This window comes from Raphanus sativus, chromosome 3 (genome assembly GCF_000801105.2).
Source record: "Raphanus sativus cultivar WK10039 chromosome 3, ASM80110v3, whole genome shotgun sequence".
Lineage (NCBI taxonomy): Eukaryota > Viridiplantae > Streptophyta > Magnoliopsida > Brassicales > Brassicaceae > Raphanus > Raphanus sativus.
Window position 1 is genome coordinate 26,993,128 of NC_079513.1, and position 13,523 is coordinate 27,006,650.

General features: G+C 33.3%; 3 protein-coding genes across 3 annotated transcripts in view; 2 read left to right on the top strand and 1 right to left on the bottom strand.

The window, feature by feature from the left end:
* The window catches only part of LOC108844758 (thioredoxin-like protein YLS8), a 46,356-nt gene that overhangs the window by 22,717 nt on the left and 10,116 nt on the right, over positions 1–13,523 (bottom strand). The window lies entirely within an intron of this gene.
* Positions 7–2,439, top strand: LOC108844684 (uncharacterized). The gene is made up of 6 exons (XM_018617973.2): positions 7–383; positions 843–985; positions 1,092–1,235; positions 1,439–1,624; positions 1,771–1,895; positions 1,973–2,439. The coding sequence occupies exons 1-6, from the start codon at positions 170–172 to the stop codon at positions 2,199–2,201; spliced, it is 1,041 nt and encodes a 346-aa protein (XP_018473475.1). The 5' UTR covers positions 7–169; the 3' UTR covers positions 2,202–2,439.
* LOC108845655 (protein SUPPRESSOR OF PHYTOCHROME B 5-like) lies at positions 11,635–12,203 on the top strand. The gene has a single exon (XM_018618827.2). The coding sequence runs from the start codon at positions 11,718–11,720 to the stop codon at positions 12,144–12,146; it is 429 nt and encodes a 142-aa protein (XP_018474329.1). The 5' UTR covers positions 11,635–11,717; the 3' UTR covers positions 12,147–12,203.

The window sequence follows — 13,523 nt, forward strand, 5'->3', positions numbered from 1 at the left end:
ATGCTTTAACTCTAATCTCTTTTGACTTCCGTATAGTAAACACCGAGAATAACAAAAGAGAGACACGTGGCAAAAACTCGAGATCTGAAGGATCTTCGAATTGTATAATCTATCATCATCAGATCGAGAGGCTTCAACGTTAGTGTGATTGATTGGTCGTGAGAGTATAATGGGCTGTTCGTTATCGGGATTGAACTCGCTTTACGACGCAGTGAACGGAGGAGGAGGCGACGTGTGGATCAATGAGAATCGTTTCAGGATCGTGAGGCAACTCGGCGAAGGAGGTTTCGCTTTCGTCTTTTTGGTCAAGGAGATTGTCGCCGCCGATGCTTCCTCCGATGGTGGTCTGGCGAATAAAGTCAAGGATCCTGCTCATCTCTCCGGTTAGGATTTGATCACATTGCTCTGTAATTGTGTTATATATCTGTTGGAATGTGATCTAAACTTTTCCAGGAATCAAATGTAGGAATCTTCGTACTTCAGACAAGAGAATTTCGATCTTGTGTAGTTATGTCTGAAATTCTGGTGTTTTTTTTTAATCCTGTTTTTGTAAGTTCTTTCTAACGAATTAATCGAGCTAAGGCAAAAGAGACATAGTGATTATTACAGTGAATCCATTTTCGTATAGTTTTGACTTTGTGAATCAATCAATTTTGATCTTTTACAGCTGTAATGGATCTGATATTATAGTATACTTTGAGCTCTGTTTCTCATTGTTACATTGACACTAGAACTTGACTCTCATTGAGCTAGTTTGCTTCGTAACTTCTTTCATGTTTATCTTACGACTTAAGCTTGTTCTTTTTTTTTTTTAATTATTATTATCTGTGATTTCTTTGTAGCTGATGGAACTTATGCTATGAAGAAAATTCTGATTCAGAACAAGGAGCAACTGGAATTAGTGAGGGAGGAGATTCGTGTTTCGTCACTTTTCAACCACCCTAATCTGCTCCCTCTCCTTGACCATGCCATTATTTCTGTTAAGGTAGACTAAAGAGCACTGCTCTGAAACTTCCATGGCTGATGTTTCTTTTTTTCTTTTTCATGTAAAAGTTTGGTTTAGAAAATGTGTTGCTTTTGGTCTTTGTTAGGACGGGCAAGAGGGAGGTTGGAAACACGAGGCCTTCTTGCTGTTTCCTGTTCACCTCGATGGTACCTTGCTGGATAATTCAACATCCATGAAGGCTAAAAAGGAAACATTCTCAACAACTGATGTTTTGCATATATTTCGTCAGGTGTTATATCAACCGAACTCTCTTTTTAACTTTAGTTTTATGCAATTGGTTCATATTTTGCAACTAACTATTATTACAATATGCTGATTTAGTATTCATTGACAATCATGTGGTTAATGGTATGTCTAGAACCATGTGGTTTATTGTATGAGATTAGTCCATAATTGCAAGCGTTTTAATTGTTGAAAGTTATTCAACTGCAGCTTTGTGATGGACTCAGACACATGCACTCTCTGGAGCCACCGTATGCACACAATGATGTCAAACCTGGAAACGTGCTTTTAACACGTCGAAAAGGACAGCCTCCTCTTGCGATAATGATGGACTTTGGGAGTGCTCGTCCTTCACGCAAGCAAATCCGCTCCCGTCAAGAGGCCTTACAGTTACAGGTCTCATTTGCCATCATCCCTTGCATTTCTGATTTCTGATTATATTTGTTATTCCATTTCTGATTTGATCTTTAACTCGTTATGTCCTTGCACATACCTTAAACTTTTGTCTTGCGAAATTCTTCGCGTTCTTGATTTTTATACAGGAGTGGACATCTGAACACTGTTCAGCACCCTTTCGAGCTCCTGAGCTTTGGGATTGTCCAAGCCATGCAGATATCGATGAGAGAACAGATATATGGTCACTAGGCTGCACACTATACGCAATCATGTAATTACATTTTTATTAAATAAAAACAAGTCATGTCCTTAGTTAAATTCTAAAGAGAGTTTTTTTTTTTGTGGCAGGTATGGTGTGTCTCCATTTGAATATGCACTTGGGGAATCTGGTGGAAGTCTTCAGCTCGCGATCGTGAACGCTCAGGTAAAATGGCCAAACGCAGGACCAAAATCTTCTTATCCTGAAGCTCTTCACCAGTTTGTGACTTGGATGCTGCAACCGCAGGCTGCCGTTCGGCCAAGCATTGACGCTATCATCATCCACGTCGACAGACTGATCGCAAAGTTCACCAAATGATTCCTAGTTTTTGGTGGTTTTCTAAAGAGGTGAGGAAAAGAACAGAACATAAAAGGGTTTCTATACATTGCCTTGTCTTGTTTTTTATATGTTTAGTTATTTTGAAAAATCACATTAAAAATCCCATACTAGATGCATATTTCAAACACAGTCTTGATTACTCTTTGTAATTTATTTTGAACAATTAGGATTCGTTTTTTTTCTCCATTTGGGAATCAATAAGATTTACTCAAGGACATCTCCATTGTGATTTAGTATATTTTAAGTTTGTAACTGAAACATTAAATTATACTTCTTCCATTTAATAATATAAAATGTTTTGGTTAAAATTACAATGATTAAGAAATTTACTTTTTAAAAGAAATCCTGTTAATAATAAAAACTTAAGATAAGTTAAGTAATTATAAATAATGTAATAAAATATTATTGATTAACAAATTTTCAATAAAGATAATTACTTTCAATGCACCAAAACAATCTCTATTATTAAAAGAGAAGTACACTTAGGAAATGCCCCTGAGTTTTCAATGTTAATTACATTTACATGCCATTGACCCTATTAATGACATTCCTAAAAAAATGTTTGTCTTAACCAGTTTATTAAATGTGTCTTTATCACTCTCTTTATTTATAGATAGTCTATATTTTAATGTTTGTCTTTTTTTTCAGTTTAGTTAATGTGTTATCCTAAAACAAAATTTAATTTCTCTTGTATTAAATAGATTCCGAAATTATTTATTTGTTATCAAAAAACAAAATCTAGGATATTAATTTCGAAATGATTTATTGTCGTAAAATAAAATTTAACTTCCATTCTCTATTAAAATAATTTCAAGATAAAATTGAATTTTCCTTTTCATCTAAACCAATGTTTATTCACCTCACATAGAGTTAGGTCTCAATAAATCTAAAAAATTATCGTATGAATAAATTATCTATGTTTTCTTCCCAGTAAAATCTGTTTAACTGAACTTGCAGAGTACTCAATATTAAATATAAAATTAAGTAAATAGTTAAGAATGAGGCAATTGCCTATATTCTTGCTAACTACATTATTTTTAGGAAACAATTGATTTGCTTTATAAATGTTATGGACATTTATTAATTAACTAGGTGTAACTAGACATGCAAACAATATACTTTGAAACAGAATGAAAAATAAACCAATTATTTCAAAAGAGATTTAATTACTCCATATCTTGATTCGTAAAGAAAAAAACATTAGATTCACAAATATCAAACATTAGACCCTCGATTAATGAGTTTTGAAATTGTCATCGCCATGGGAGAACACCGAAAGTCGAGATATTTATTTTTTTCATTCTTCACATTTTTTTTCTAAACACCGAACGGTTACAAAACAAAATTGTCGGTTAAAATAAAAGAGGGGAGTCATGAGCCACTAGACCAACTTAATTTGATCTAAAACACTATGGTCCTAACAAAAAATGTAATAACAATGAGCCGATTAAATTGATTTATATATGACTCAAAGTCAATTATTTCAATGTATTCTAAATTAACTAAATTGATTTATATATTTCATATATAATCTATCATTGTTCACTTTAAGCTTTTGTATAATAAAAAATATTTTTCACAGATTTGATTGTTTTTTTAAATTCAAAAAGAACTCAATGTATCCAATGGCGGACCCATCAATCTTTTTTACATGTGTCATGATATATAAAATTTTAAAAATATGATAACAAAAGTATAATTTAGAGATGTGAACCCAGATTTAGGTGTGTTAATACATACACTAATACCATTTTAGCTGCTGATTCTTTTTGTCTTCCTATGCAAAACCAATTATTTCATAATTAAACATGTATCAACTGAACCCCCCAATCCTATAGTAGGTACGCCTCTGAATGTATCACAAGTAACTATTAACAAATATATCATTTAGTTAAATCAAAAATTAAAAAATTAAATAAACACCTGCCCGGTTGGGCGGGTCATGGTCTAGTCTATATTATTAAAAGAGAAGTACCCATATAAAATATCCCTTAGTTTTCACTTTTATTTACAATGGTATGCCACTGACATTAAATAATATTTCATATTTTAATGCTGTCTTTTCCACTTCAATTAATGTGTTTTCCAAATTAAATTTAAATTAAATACACTTCATTAACTTCTCCATTAAATCAATGTCAAATTCAAAAAAATACATTTTTATTAGACAAACAATTCTGGAAATTATAATATCAACTCTTCATTTAAAAAAATTTGAACGAAAAAATATTAGCATATTTGAACCGAAACTAGATAATATCCAAACGGATTTACCATTTTGGTATCTAGAGAACCATAACCAAACTTCATCCGAACGAAATATTTCGGATATTCAAGTGTATTTAAATCATATTTATATACTTCAATATGTTAGCTATTTTTCGAATTAATATCCAAGATATAAGTTATTTTAAGTTGGTTAAAATATTTGAAATATAAAAAATAATCAAAAGTAAACATTTTAAAGTAGATAAACAATAATCAAAACTCCAAAAATATTTAAAATATATATTTATTCTTCATCCAAATATTCAAGTTAAACCTATTTTAATTTTTAATTTAGGTACTTTGGCTTACATTACTCAAATTACATGTTATATTATTTTTATTTTTAGATTTAGGAAAATTTAAAGATATATAAATTTTGAAAATTCAAAAATAGTTTAAACGGGTTATCAAACCCGCAAAGATCTGAATCAAACCGGAACCAAAGTTTATAAATACCCGAATAGAGGTAGAATCTTTAAACTCAAAAAACTCAAATCCGAATAGATTTTAACCGAATTAGAGTGGATACCCAAATACTCACCCCTAACTTAGTCAATATAAAACGATTAAATATTATAAATATATTATTTAGTATAAAAAAAACTAAAACTGAAAATTAATACCCGTGCGGTCGCACGGGTCAAGATCTAGTTTTATGTTTTAAAACATTATTTTTTTTCTAAAACATTTTATATTGGGGAAATGGAACGAGTAGTCGAATATTTCACCAAAAATACACCAACTATATTTTAAAAATTTTGGATTAATATTTAGTTATTAGTCGATTGTTTAGAACTTTGGCTGTTAAGATTTTCAAAATATTGACTCCAGAAATATTTGGATGTTGCTCTAGTGGCCGTAACTTTTTCAAAAAAGAAAAGAAAATATGTTCTAAAGTTTCAAATTCTGACTTTTTTAAAAAATGCAAGGAAACGTGGCCAGAAGAGAAGAAGTTAGACTTTGAGTGGTGTCAGAGACTTTAAGAAATTTTAGAAAAAAAAATGTAATTGGTAAAATTATTGGCTTTAAGAACTTTAACTAATCATAAAGTCTTTTTTTTTTTATAATCTGGGGGTTCTTTACTTACGTGAGTCATTCTCCGGGTCCGGTCAAACAGCGGTCCACTTCACCCGGGAGAGTTTTACCTGGACTAGGGACAAGACCCAACATCCAATACCGCATTTAATGACATGGATGGACAGTTTGCCTCTAGCTGGCATCGAATCCGGGAGAATGACAATTTGCCTTCAAAACTCTAACAAGTAGAGCTACCTCATCCCGTCAACTAATCATAGAGTCTTCAAAGCTTTGAAAGCTTAATCCCCAATCGGACCTTCGGGGGACACTATTGCAAAGTTTAACTAGTGATGGATTCGAATGGATTACTGTATGAATATAGTCCGTCTGAAACTGTATGAATTTATATGATCATTTTAAAACAACATGATTTATTGATATAATATGTTATAACTATACGAATTTGTAAATTATTCTTTAGTAGAAAAAACACTGTAGATTAGTAACCGGTTGTAATCAATAAATTTCACAAATCAACAAAAATAATATATTTGATATTTTCTAGTCATCAATCTCTAACAGTGTAGGAGAATCACAGCTTGATCTTTTGTTGTCAACAACTACAGCTTGATTGACATTCAATATATTTGAAATATGTTGAAGATGCAAGAAGAGCTTGCAGATGTCAATAGTCTTCCGTGACTAACTAGGCGACGAAGTCACTGATGCTGGAGGCATTAGTCGTTACTACATAAGGCATGCGGAGTGGTGGGTTACCATGTGGATGCAAGGATATGCTGAGATGGAGAAGAATAAACTGAAGGTTTATGTCTTGACGTAGTCGTTGAAGTAGTTGCTGATGCAGTGTGTGTCAGAGAGTGAACCAGGAGGCATGCGGAGTGGTAGAGACCATGTGGACGCGAGATGCTGAGCTGGCGTGGGATAAACTTGAGGAGCAAGTTTATACCGTGGAGAAAAGGCAAGAGATAAACTTGAGGACCAAGTTTATGCCTTGATGAATAAGTACATTCCAAGAAAAGGAAAGTGTACTTATTAATATGGAAGTTGTTCATATATCCATGTTGCCTTGGAGACTAGGTTTCAGGAACGTGGAGATCACTATAAAAGAGCTATGGAGTCGTGGGTATTCCAATAAGACACTGGAGGCTATTATTATAGAGGAAGGGTGAAAATCCCTTAGGGTGTTCTTGGGTCGTGCTGAAGCAGTTGCTGAAGTACTGACGATGGAGAGACAAGTTTGGGTAGATTAGGAATTGTTCAGTGGCGTGTGTTAGGGTGTAACACTAGACGTGTAAAGCTGATTAAGCATAGCTTGTAATAGGGTTTACAAGGCGATTTCTAATAAAGCATTGGTGTTTGCTTATATCTATTTTGTCTCTTGGTTTACCTTCTGCATTACTATTGTGGTGTCATCTTTGCACTTACAATTGGTATCAGAGCGGGTCACCTAAGTTACTGGTGTGATCCTGAAGGTGAAGATGTACACGATTGTTTGATGCAGAAGACAATCATGTTGGATGATGGCTGGTGGTATGGTCATTGGAGGGCGCACATGAAGCTGTTGGTTTGAGGAATCAAAGAGCGTGTGTGGATAGCTGTGAAGACTGGGTGGGAGGAGCCTACCATATTTACAGCAGAGGGGAAGAAGCCGAAGCCTAAGGAGCCAAGACAAGGAGTGGTTCGAGAGGTAGTTCGAGAAGTAGTACGGCGAATGCGTCAGAGCCTGATGCAGTACTCATGAAGAAGCAGACGGGTGTGTCTGTGATGTTTGTATTGACATCTAAGCATCTATGTTTTAGCTTAGTATGCAATCAAGCAGGGGGAGAAGTGGTGACGTTCTGGTCCAAGGAGTGCATATCTCGTGGGGGAGAAGAGCATGGTGATGGACGTACTGGTGTAGATGGTGCATATCTCGTGGGGGAGAAGAGCATATATATGTATGAAGATGAAGATAGTGCAAGTCTCGTGGGGGAGAAAGGCATATCTAATGTGGAGGTTTCCAGGTGAGGAAACGTGGTTGTTGAACCAGAAGGGTATTGTGCTTGATTGGCACACAAAGCTAAAAGGGGGAGATTGAAGATGCAAGAAGAGCTTGCAGATGTCAATAGTCTTCCGTGACTAACTAGGCGACGAAGTCACTGATGCTGGAGGCATTAGTCGTTACTACATAAGGCATGCGGAGTGGTGGGTTACCATGTGGATGCAAGGATATGCTGAGATGGAGAAGAATAAACTGAAGGTTTATGTCTTGACGTAGTCGTTGAAGTAGTTGCTGATGCAGTGTGTGTCAGAGAGTGAACCAGGAGGCATGCGGAGTGGTAGAGACCATGTGGACGCGAGATGCTGAGCTGGCGTGGGATAAACTTGAGGAGCAAGTTTATACCGTGGAGAAAAGGCAAGAGATAAACTTGAGGAGCAAGTTTATGCCTTGGTGAATAAGTACATTCCAAGAAAAGGAAAGTGTACTTATTAATATGGAAGTTGTCCATATATCCATGTTGCCTTGGAGACTAGGTTTCAGGAACGTGGAGATCACTATAAAAGAGCTATGGAGTCGTGGGTATTCCAATAAGACACTGGAGGCTATTATTATAGAGGAAGGGTGAAAATCCCTTAGGGTGTTCTTGGGTCGTGCTGAAGCAGTTGCTGAAGTACTGACGATTGAGAGACAAGTTTGGGTAGATTAGGAATTGTTCAGTGGCGTGTGTTAGGGTGTAACACTAGATGTGTAAAGCTGATTAAGCATAGCTTGTAATAGGATTTACAAGGCGATTTCTAATAAAGCAATTGGTGTTTGCTTATATCTATTTTGTCTCTTGGTTTACCTTCTGCATTACTATTGTGGTGTCATCTTTGCACTAACAATAGTACATTTTAAAGGCCTTTCACTACGCACAGTGGTACACATAAATACAATACCCGTAGCTACGCATAAGTCATAACATGTCGAGGGAGTTATTTATTTATTTATTTTTACACAAATTGAAATTCATATTCGAGGGAGTTATTATATCCTCATTTTTAATGAAATTCTTTTTTTTTTCTTATATAAATGGACTAAAAGACAAATTCCACATTATATGTGTACGACCTTTTACTTTTACGGAGTTGAGTAACTTCAAAAGAAACAAAAGAAATAAATAACGCAAGTCAATTTCATGGAAGATAATTGTCTGATCACTATTTATTTCACTCAGTAAAATCATTATTCGAAACGTAACTTCTGTCTTCTGTAACTCGAAAGTGAATAGATCTACAGTCCCCCACTTCCCACACTATCAAAATTATGGTCATGCCTTATATGATATACCTATATATTTCCTTTTTAAGAAACTTCTAATAATCAACCAATAAGAGTAAAAATCCAACATTTATCTAATAAAAATGACATTTGGATATAACATTCTTTTAAAAATGAAAATATTCCAAACGTTCATCATTGTTAATGCAATGACAATTCCTGTTTTATAACTAAAATAACGAAGCTATGCGTTCTCTCTAGTAAGAACTAGTAACGTTGTAAAAGGCTTACAAACAGTTTTTAACATCCCAAAATTGTTGCTGCAAGAAAACATTCCATAAACATTAAAGAGTCTTTTATAACTAAAGTCATATATTTAAATTAATATTGAAAATTATCCTTAACTTGTCATGAAATTTCAGTATTCTCATTTTTATCTGATCGTCCATAATTCTTATATGCATGTCAGCATGATCCTGTAATAACAACAAAACAAAACTTTTGAGCTAAAATATACTTGTGAAGAAGATAGAACTAAATTAATCCTGATATGGTTAAACTTTCTACATATATTAAAAAATACTTATATACATATAAGTGCTTTTTTTTTTTTTTTTTTTTTTTTTAATATAAGTGCTTAAATTGCTGTTGTGACAAAGGAAGCGAGAGATGTTTGAACTTTTGAGGAAGAGAAAAGACTTGATAGCAGTAAATTATAGGAAGACAGAACAGTGCAAAGTCACAGGGATATCATTTTTGGTACTCCTTATTCAATGTTCACTACTTCCAATATTTTCACACCAGATATAAATTATTCTTCCCCAACCATACTGATTCAATTGGAGATATCAATTCGCAAAAACAGAAACTTTGTAATAACAAAAAAGATTGGAAACATTCTTCACTTGCACTTTAATTCGTTCGCTATAAGTGTTGTCCTGTATCCTTTCATAACATATTAAAATCTAAGATAACGTTTGATTAGCATTGGTACATTGTATATGTACCTACTATACTCTCCTTCTGAATATAATATTTTATAGAGCAACCAAACCCTAAACGCATCGAATTTACAAACTAGTCATATTACAATCACCTAACCGGTGTAAACCATGTCTAATGTTTTTATGGTGTATGTAGAAGAATGGTAATGCATTTCGATATCTTTTGTCAAATTTAATAACGTATCATTCGTTGTCGAGCAAAAGAAAAGGATTAAATTCTCATTAGTCACTCTTTGTATAAGATTTCAGTGTCTCTCCTTCGCGGCTTCTAGCTGGACTCTTGCTGTTCTCATCAACTCTCTCCATTTATGGCACACACACTATCTCTCTCTCTCTCTTTCTCTCATCTTGTTTTCGTAAGTAGATTTTGCTGAGATTTTTCTTGCGAAAGTGTGTTTTTCCTTGGCATTCTTACCAAAACTTTAACTACGAAAAGTATATATATATTAATGCTAAGAGTCTATTATCATTATGCAAATCCAAATCTAATTAGCTTGAGTAAAATATGATTGGTTGAAAATATGGTTTCAGATATCCAAAACATCATTTTGTATTTTGTAATGAATGAATATTAACAAACTAACCATGTGTTTTAGCAATAATTGGATTTTTTGTCGTCTATTTAGAAATTATATATGGACTGGCCTGTTTTATCCTTCTTTAAATTATTTTTAGTTCAATATTTCAATTATAATCTGACTCTCCAAGCTCTAGTTTGATTCTAGAATTTCTAGAGATGTGCATTCCGATACTTGTTCGAATTCGGTTCAGATATTTTTGTAGTTAAAACTTTTAGGTTCATTCAAGTATTTATTAATTTTGATTTGGGTTTGGATTTGGATAAACTCATATAAACTATTTAAAGAAATTTTCAAATTCATATATACTTAAAAGTACTTAGAAGTTTGAATAATGTATACCACAATTCTTTAACTTAACATAAAAATTGGTATGACAAAAATATTTGGATAAAAAATCAATAGATATTTTAAGTATTTTTTGTATGTTGAATATTGTTTAAATATTTTAGATATTTACTATCAACTAACTAAATCTTATTCCGATATATCAAAACATCCAAAATATTTTGGTTTAGATCTGATTTCGTATCGGTTTTATAAGTACCAAAATTTTGAATCCGTTCGAATATTTAACTAATATCAATTTGGAATTAGTACTACTTTTTCGGATCAGATTCGGTTCGGCTATTAAAATTCGGGTTTTTCCAGCCCTAACTCTTTCTTTTGCTACATTTTTTTTCTATTTTTCCTTTTATTTTGAAAAATAGTTATTAAATGGGTATGTTTGTCACTTGTCCTATGTTATTCAATTTGTATATAAATTCGGGTTGTGAGCTGTAATTTGGTCAGAAAGAGGATGAGAGATAATAGCATTTCTCAGGTATTTTAAATACAACCTCTTCTCCATCTCCATCTCCATCTCCATCTCCATCTCTTCCACCCAACATCTCCCCTTATCTTCTTCAAAGTCAGCATCTAATTATCTTTCAAATTCCGAGAAAAATCAAGTAATCTCCATTTCTGTTTCTCTTTTTATGACAGACTGTCCCATGTTTTTTACTATAAAGCAATATATAAAATATAAACTCTTAGTTCGTTTTTTGTTTGGTTTTTGAAGAACCCTCCTATTTTGTCTTTTACCATCAATGCATATACATATATACACACATGCTTTTTTTTGAGCAAATATACACACATGCTTACATGCTTTATAGACGCGCATATATATGTACATATTATATATATAGATATGGATCTATATATACATGCTTATAGGGTTGTTTACTTAATATCTCAGCTTCTTGTTGTTCTCGTTTTAGGGTTTCTTTTTGGTGGTCTTTTTTAGATTTGTTGGGTTTCTTTGTTTCTTCTTCTGTTTTTATTATTATATATAGACACTAAATAGAGTTGTAACTATATAAAAATGAATTCTGGAAAGATCTTTGGATCCGATGAGGATTCTCGCAGCTGTGAATCTGGATGGACAACGTATTTAGTCTCACCCCATGATCATGACTATGGTAATTACTCTGATGATGGAGATAGCAGTGGTGGTGATTCAATGGATTCTGATGCATCTTCTGGTCCAGTGAAACAAATACCATGTCTCAAGCTTCCTCAAGAGACTACGGAGCCAAACTGTTTGAAGAAAAAGAAGAAGAAGGCTAATGAAGAGAAGGTTTTGGTGGAGACTAGGGTTCACAACGACAATGATGATGATGGAGACAACCATGATTATGATGATGGAGACAACCATGATTATGATGATGGTGACAATCATAATTATGATGCTGGTAATGATAGTCACAGCGCAGTTCATAGTTACGTTGGTTCGGTTAGACAAGACGGCTAACTTTGATTTTATGTTTTTGTTAAATTAATAATATGTTCCTGTTATGTTATGTCGTTGTGTCGTTATATTTTTGTTTCAATGTTGGGAAAGTATCTTCTACCTGATGATTTGCTAATTATTTATTACATATAGTCTATATAGTTATCACTCACTGTGCTATTCTATTAGAGAAGTGTTAACATTTTCAACGAGATCATAGCTAGTACTGATACAGTTCATCAATAGATTCCATTATGGGTTTCTTTGTGATCACCATAGTAACCATTTTGGAATTACATATATGACGTCTTACTATTTCTGTTCTATATATGAAAATGTAAATATGCTATGATATTCTACTTAAGCGAGAAGAGAAATGTAACGAACCGAAAAGATTGAAACCTAATTTTGAAACATTACAAATACAATAAAAGAATTGTAACTGTTATTCATATACTGATAATTAAACTCTAAACCATTTACTTTGAATTAGCTAAATTTGTTTTTGGTCTTTCGATTTTTTTTGGTTGTTGTCTTGGTTGACCTAATTCAGAACCGAACATGTAGAATAAATTGGAAAAAAATGTTGCATAGAGTTGGCTCGTAACTATAGACGCGCACACACACGCGTGCACGCCGATTGAGTTGTATATAATTGAGAATTCGACACATAAAATAGGAACCATCATCTTTGGTTGTATCTTTGGTACAGACAGGGAAACATGTTTGTGACCATAGGAAACACATCTCTTCTGCACGTGTACACCTCTGCAATTCTTTTTACTTTTGTCCTTTTTTTTGTAAAATACTTTTGTCCTTTTACCCCCAATTTCTTGACATTTGTTCACATGCACCCTCTTGGAGTTACTACATAGCTACAAATTGATAGTTTGATACTAACGTCGTCGAATCAACTCTTAAACCCACAATATTTGTTTCTCAATCTCTATAGTTTGACATGTTAGAAATGCTCGTATAGTTCCAATTGATATATATGTTGTCAACTAATGTAAGATTGTTTAGTTTGTGAATTGTAGAAGTGCTCGTATAGTTGCTTGTGCATGTTTAGTCTGTTTGTTTTATGAGAATCTGAAGACACCGTATCATCTAAGAGATCGAGAGCTTGTTCCGGACTGGTGTTGTGATGTATTTTAAGACGTATTATATTAAACTGATCCAGTTCAATACCAATCTAAAACACACACATGCATGTACATGTTTTAAGATTTTTTTTTTTTGATCGAATGAACATGTTTTAAGATAATAAGTTGATTTATGTGGATATTGTTAACTATTACATATCTCGGCATCTGTCGTTAAAGTATAAGAAACCTGTGAAAGTTGATAGATCAATCAAAACATAAAAACCCATTTCTCAATCCTACCAATGAAACGAGG